The 7,054-nt window shown below is 36.2% G+C and overlaps 1 protein-coding gene across 2 annotated transcripts; it reads left to right on the top strand.

The window, feature by feature from the left end:
• The first annotated feature begins 756 nt into the window (after positions 1-756).
• LOC109004514 lies at positions 757-5,965 on the top strand. Of its 2 annotated transcripts, XM_018983078.2 has the most exons (5): positions 757-2,504; positions 4,108-4,166; positions 4,447-4,575; positions 4,934-5,069; positions 5,578-5,965. In XM_018983078.2, the coding sequence occupies exons 1-5, from the start codon at positions 1,800-1,802 to the stop codon at positions 5,842-5,844; spliced, it is 1,296 nt and encodes a 431-aa protein (XP_018838623.1). In that variant the 5' UTR covers positions 757-1,799; the 3' UTR covers positions 5,845-5,965. The 2 variants fall into 2 exon arrangements, with proteins under 2 accessions (XP_018838623.1, XP_035542519.1); XM_035686626.1 differs by lacking the exon at positions 4,447-4,575.
• The last annotated feature ends 1,089 nt before the right edge of the window (positions 5,966-7,054 follow it).

Here is a 7,054-nt window from a genome sequence, read left to right as displayed (position 1 = left end):
AAAAGAATGTCACCATTAAAATATGATGTTTTATAAATATTATTGTTATGAAAGTACTGATTTTAAAAATATGAGAGATAAATAGTTTAATGGGTACAAAGCTAATTAAATTAATGGGTACAAAAAATAATTAAATAGTTATGAAAATGTGAAAAAAATAAATTAAAAATTTTCTTTCTCCTCTTCCTCCAAAGAAAAAAAAAGTAGTTAAAAATGTATAAATAATTGAATAGAAAAAATAATAAAAAATATTATTTTAATATAATAGAAAAAGAAAAAAAGATTCTTAAATAAACTTTACAAAAAAAATTGGATCGAGGGAGGGCGTTTAGATTGAGAGATAAGATAAAATGAATTAAAATAATTTATAAATAATGATAAGATTTATAAATTAAAATTTATGAATAATAATAAATAACAGAATTTTTTTTTTTAAGATAACTACGGAGAAATTATTAATATCAACTCATCTCCCAATGGCTGTTAATTTTTCAGACAAATAATTTGAGTCTTTTGACAGTCAGACAGTCAGAGAAGCACGTGGGTAACGTGGCATTGGTGGTTGGAACATCCACACATGCTTTACGGAAAACAAAATTGCCTCTTTAACTCGAAGAAATTTACTTCCACCATTACCAATCAAAGCCAATCATGAATCCTTCGCATATAATGGTTTGTGTTGGAATCAAAACGTTTTCTTCAACGTCCATCTCTGAATTGATAAAACCCCGAATGGGGTTTGACTTGCAGGTATACCCTCCTCTCTCCTTCTCTTTTTCACCGTAAGTCACATCTCTCTAAGATCTTAAAACCTATGTTTAAATAATATTCCAGCAATGAAAGTCCATGATGCTCACAGTTTTCACTTTCCTGTGTTTTCCTGGAAGTGTATATATTTTTTCTTGTGATGCTTTCGAGTTTCCATACTCTTGATCAATGCTGGTATATTCACTTGTTGGATAATTTATGATCATCAATAGCTCTGAAGATTCTTCGGTGCATATGAAAATCCTAACCATAGAGTTCCAATTCAGTTGATGTGCAAAGTAACAGTTTCTCGGTCTCCATAACTTGCCTTTCTTTGTCAAATTTTGCTCTTGGTCCATCTGAGATTATTGGAGTCTTAACTCCTCGTACTCTTTGCTCAATTGTCCGTATTGTTTCTGTTGTTCCCATTTGGTGATTTTCTGTTGTTGTGGATCAAAATACATTCTTTTCTGATTTCCATCTCTCTCTCTCTCTCTCTCTCTCGGCCCCTGGCCTGAAACTCGAAACAAGTATCCAAGCCACAAAGGTCTAAACGGAGCTAGTTTTTCTGAAAATCATCTAAAATTTTTAGACCGAAGCTCCGGTTGTTATAGCGATCTCTCGTGATCCTTTTTTTTAATAGGAGTTTAATAGGAGTTTTAAAGGTTCAGGTTGTAATTTTATGCGCCGTTAAAGTGTTGGATTTTTTTTGTGCCCTTGGTCAAAGTCTGTGTCTTAGTGTTGATAAAATTTTTCCAAGTTCTGATACTCAAATAGCTTTGTTGTCACAGTAATAATCCCATCATTGGATTTTGCGTATGAACATTTTTTGCAACTCTAGTTTACTTGATTTGAGTCCCACATAGTATCCCCCTCTATACTTGAATCTTAGTTTCGCATATATGCACTCATACTATTGAAGAATCTGCTAATTTAGTGCCAAGTTGATTTCCGATTGATCCCTTTCACAAGAATATCGTTTCCCTACTTTGCTCTTGCCTACAAAACTCATTCTTTTAATCTATCCTAGCCTGCTCAAAGTGTGGACCTAAATGTCAATTATATGTGGCCTCCCTCTCCTTGAGTGTGTTTATTGTCTCGCATGCGCCCGCTGGGCTTGGAAACGATGTCTCCACACTGCAGGACATGATAGTGAGACTTGGGGCATTGCCTCAGCTGAAGAATTTGAACCTGTCCCTCGCCTTTGTCGCTACATTCTTGCTGTATATGAAGATGATCTAAGGCACCCCCTTTGGGAACCTCCAGGTGGGTATGGAATTAACCCAGATTGGGTAAAACTGAAAAAAACTTATGAAGATACCCAAGGACGGGCTCCTCCCTATATATTATATCTCGATCATAGTCACTCTGATATAGTTCTTGCCATTAGGGGTTTAAACTTGGCAAAGGAGAGTGACTATGCTGTTCTCTTGGATAATAAGCTGGGAAAGAGGAAGTTTGATAGTGGCTATGTTCACAATGGGCTATTGAATGCCGCTAAATGGGTCTTGGAAGCAGAGTGTGAGGTGTTGAAGGACTTGGTGGAAAAGTATCCAAACTATACTTTAACTTTGACAGGGCATTCCCTTGGATCAGGTGTTGCAGCATTGCTGACGATGTTGGTGGTTCAGAATCAGGATAAATTGGGACACATTGAAAGGAAGAGGATTAGGTGCTATGCCATTGCGCCTGCCAGATGTATGTCACTGAATGTAGCAGTCAGATATGCAGATGTCATCAATTCTGTTGTGCTACAGGCAAGTTTGTATTCTTGTTTGCTGTATTTGTTTAAAAAAGAGGACTTTTTCAAATAATTTGCATCTTAGATTTGTTTGTTCACTTTTATGCTCTATCTGAGTTTCGTGCTATATAAAATTTTAAAGCGTTCTACCATTTCAATCTTCCTGGTGCATTGCATGGGTTTGTTGGTGAAGGTGGTGATAGTGGACTAGTAGTCTAATTTGAAAAAGTAAAAAAGAAGGATTTCTTGAAAGTTCTTGTTTATCACAGAAGTGTTCTGAACTTTTTCCACGTTTCTATGTTTCAATAATATTGTTCTCATTAAGAGGCCCCAGTGCCAAAATACTGCTCTAGCATGAGTTTTCTTTTTTGTCCATCTTCTTTGTAAGGGAACTTGAACTTTTATTAGAGGAACAAGTATTAAATTTTGTAGAAGATTGGCTCCCTTTGATCATAAATATCAATTTGAATGAAAATAGACTCAAAGTATTTAACTTATCAATAAACATGAATTTAGGTTAATAACCACAATGAAAGAACTCCATAAGTCTGCTGTCTAATATTTGCTCATCGGGGAGTTAGGTTCTTATTATTGTGGGTTTCCATCAAAAGGACATTTTATGGGAGTATAATTCACAAATACAACAAAAGAATATGTAGTCTATGAACACATTACAATTCAAGCATATAATGTTCAATTTAACAGAAGTTGATATGGTCCAATGACATGCATGATGAGCATTACTAGACTGATGGGGAAATTCGCACAGTTAAGGTGTAACCAATCATAGATGACCCTGACTAACGGTCTCTTTCATCCGTAACAGATCAGCCAACTGCCAGGTAAGGGGCGTATTCTGAGCATGCCCCACTACTAATGAAAGGGACTGGAGTTTTTGATTGTCCCTTTCTAGTGTGGGGATCCTATGGATTGAATTTTATGCACCATGATAAAGGTGACATTTCTTTTTAGGGGAGTCATACTCACTCATAAGACAGACATCTCATTTGAGCATGAAGCCCGCAATTCATTTGTGGAGATTATTAAGGATCTGTATTTGAGGAAATAGAGACTGAGTTCATCACATGGGTTGACACATGCTGTGACATAAAACAGCTAAAATATGTCTTGAATTAGTGTGTAAAACTCATCGGACGTGTATATGTTATTGAGTTATTGTGTGCACTATACCATTCCACTGTGCTGATGTGGCATTGCCCTTTAACCCTCGATTTTTTTTCTTTAAACAACAAAAGCTGATCCAAGGGTTATGAGTACTGCCACATCAGCACAGTGAGATAAAAGTAGTATAGGGGTGTAGTACATAGCATTCTTTATATATTTACATCCTAAATGAGTATTGAGGTAATATTGGATGCCCTTATTACACAAGACTGCATGATTGAATGATATGGTCCCTTTCACAGTAATATTAAGAGTCTCAGTATTTTGTTTATAAAATATTTGGTTTTGAAGTTACCATTACCAAATTATTGAGAACAGTAAGTCTGTATCAAACAGTGTCTTTTGTTGAGATGAATGTAGTGAAAGTCTTCTACTTGGATGTGTCTGCAGACATACTTCAAATTTAATTCTGTTGACCTACATTCTCTTACCAGGATGACTTCTTACCACGGACAGCCACACCCTTGGAAGACATTTTCAAGTCACTTTTCTGGTAGAGTGTTGCTTTATTACCTTTGTCAATTGTTGCTTTTTACAGCTAATAGGCTCTTGAAGTTTGTGCCTACATTCTTTGCAAGGCAAGAAAATATTTCATTGTGCAATCCGGATGCTCCATGACTTGTTTGTACCAAAGGTTATTTATTAGTTAATTTTAATGCATTGATATCTCGGAATACAGTTTGAAGACACCAATAATGGTATATTCTTGTGAGTTTTCACATCCTGAGTGTTGATTTGATTTATAATGAAGCTGTTCTTTCTTTTATGAACAGTTTGCCATGCCTATTGTGCCTAAGATGCATGAGAGATACCTGTATACCTGATGAAAAAATGCTCAAAGATCCAAGGAGGCTCTATGCACCTGGTCGCCTCTACCACATTGTTGAGAGAAAGCCTTTCAGGTGTTCTTTGACATAACAAGCATGGCTCTGTCAAATATTTGCAAAACCAAGTGAAATACTTTATATCGGAATTCCATATAATATAGGTTCTGGGTTTTGACTTTGGGCATATGTGCGCATCCCTTTTCTTAGAGATGTAATATACTAATGTGGTTACCACTCTATGGTGAAAACTACGCACCCATCTCCATGTCCTAAAAACTTTTTGAAGCATGAGAGAAGGTCGAAACATTTTATGTCAGTGACTGATGTTTGAACTTTATAATTCAAGTAAATATATTAGTTAATTTTGAGGTGGGAGAAAGAAGGCAAACTTTGGCCATTTGGTGTTGATGCAGTCTAAGTATTTTGTTTGCAGGATGGGAAGGTTTCCTCCAATTGTGAGGACAGCGGTACCAGTAGACGGGAGGTTTGAGCACATAGTTCTGTCTTGTAATGCCACTTCTGACCATGCCATCATTTGGATAGAGAGAGAAGCTCAAAGAGCGCTGGATGTAAGTTTTCAGATTTTGTTTTCTATTGGTAATAGTTGATTATAATGGTTAATGGTTGGGCCAGGTATTGGAGGTACGACTCCTTTTGTCTACTTTTTATCTATCTGTGAGTTAGGGAGAATCTATTTGCAGAAAAAGAAAACGTTTAGAGTTCTTTTATCTTGTAAGCTGTGAGTTAGGGAGATTCTGTTTACAGAAAAAGAAAACGTTTAGAGGGAAGAAAACGTTTAGAGGGGAGGGGCTGTTTGCCACTCAGGATGTTTATCCAAATGGGAGATAAAACTTGAGTTAGTCACTAATAATAAGCTGAATTCTCAATTGTCAAACACACTTTTGTTTTGCTGGGGGCTGGAGAGGGGAAGGTGCGCTGGGGTGGCACAAGCATGAACGAAACTTTTGAGGCGATTCATTCTGTAATTTGATCTATACTTACTCGGATGAAGATTGTAGTGGATGTTTTTCTGCTTTCAATGTCTCAACCTTGCCATTTTTCTTTCACTGACCTCAGTTAATGCTTGAGAAAGATCGGATCACAGAAATTCCAGCAAAGCAAAGAATGGAGCGGCAGAAGACTTTAGTTAAAGAACACACTGAAGAGTACAAAGCAGCACTACAAAGGGCTATCACACTAAATGTGCCACATGCTTATTCTCCTAAACAGTATGGAACTTTTGATGTGCTTGAGGAAGGAGAGCACTCAGAGTCAGACAGATCAATTGGTGAATCTTCTTTAGGTTCGTCTGAGAAGAGCAAGAAAAACGAAAGCTGGAATTAAATCATTGAGAGTTTCTTGGACAAGGAAGAGTCAGGTCACATTGTTCTCAAGAAATCTCATATGGATGATTGATGTTGGGACTTAAGTAATATATATGAGAAAGAAGGCTAAGTTTGCGGTTGACCCCATTCATTGATTGATTGTAACATTTTTTTTTTTTCTCCATTGAGCTACTTATAAACAAAAAGACCATTTTCCCCCATTGAACTATAGTTGTGCCTACCTTTGTCCGTGCTAGGATAAAAACATGACCGAAATCAGTGAAAGTTCAAAAGCAAAAGAAATACCAAGACACGTGAATTGTTTCGATTGGAAACACCTGGACGTGGTGCTATCCATTTACTCTTTAAACATGTGCCCGCCCCCCTTTCATTTAGCTTTTGGAAACTATCCAACATTGGAAGAATTCAATTCTGCATTGTAACAATTTCAGAGTATCAACCTCCTACTAAACGCAGAGAAGATACATGAACACAAATGTATGGAAGAAGCTGAGCTTTGGGCAAGAAGGCCATGGCCATCGTTTATTTCTTGTTATGTTGTTGGTTATTTTTTACTTGAGTTATGCTACCTACAAGCCTCACACCTTACATACCCATTTAAAAACATGTCATTTTACATTTTTATTTTATTTTATTTACAAACATGTTTAGAATCATTTTCATTACGTGAGTTAAAAAGTAAAATGACATGCTTTTAAGTGAGTGTGCAGGGTATGAGACTTATGTCTAGAATTCTTTATCTTTGAGAAAAGATATTTGCAACCGTAAATTGTGCAACCGCATCGTAATCGTTTTGAAAAGAGTGAATAAAATATGGGATCCACATTAAAAAAATTAATTTTTTAATAATAGATCCTACTCTTTTTCAAAACGGCTATGCGGCATTTACGCACTTCACAATTGTATATAGAATTATTCTATTTTACGCCTTGACCCTTAACATTTGAACCTTTTACTTTTAATTTTCTTAATGTCTAGTTAGGCCGAGAATGGGACATCATTATGGAAGGAGCATTCCCTGCTCAGGGGCAATCTATCGAAATGCATTAGAATTTTTTGGTTTCTTCTCTATTCTTCTTCTTGCCAGAGGTGCTACCCTGGAAGGGATTCTCAATGTATTTTTATCAACAATTTGAGGTGTGTTATAAATTGGTATTAGAGAGACATCGTTCTTAATCAATGGAAGAAATTCTTGTGTCATTATACAA

This window comes from Juglans regia, chromosome 16 (assembly GCF_001411555.2).
Source record: "Juglans regia cultivar Chandler chromosome 16, Walnut 2.0, whole genome shotgun sequence".
Lineage (NCBI taxonomy): Eukaryota > Viridiplantae > Streptophyta > Magnoliopsida > Fagales > Juglandaceae > Juglans > Juglans regia.
Note: the sequence above shows the minus strand (reverse complement) of the source record. Positions and strands in the feature narration are given on the sequence as shown.

Coding starts and splice junctions, on each gene's coding strand:
- LOC109004514 (XM_018983078.2), top strand. CDS start 1,800: ATGTCAATTATATGTGGCCTCCCTCTCCTTGAGTGTGTTTATTGTCTC. Junction 4,167..4,446: donor ATTTTCAAGTCACTTTTCTG/GTAGAGTGTTGC, acceptor TTTTATGAACAG/TTTGCCATGCCTATTGTGCC. Junction 4,576..4,933: donor GTTGAGAGAAAGCCTTTCAG/GTGTTCTTTGAC, acceptor TTTTGTTTGCAG/GATGGGAAGGTTTCCTCCAA.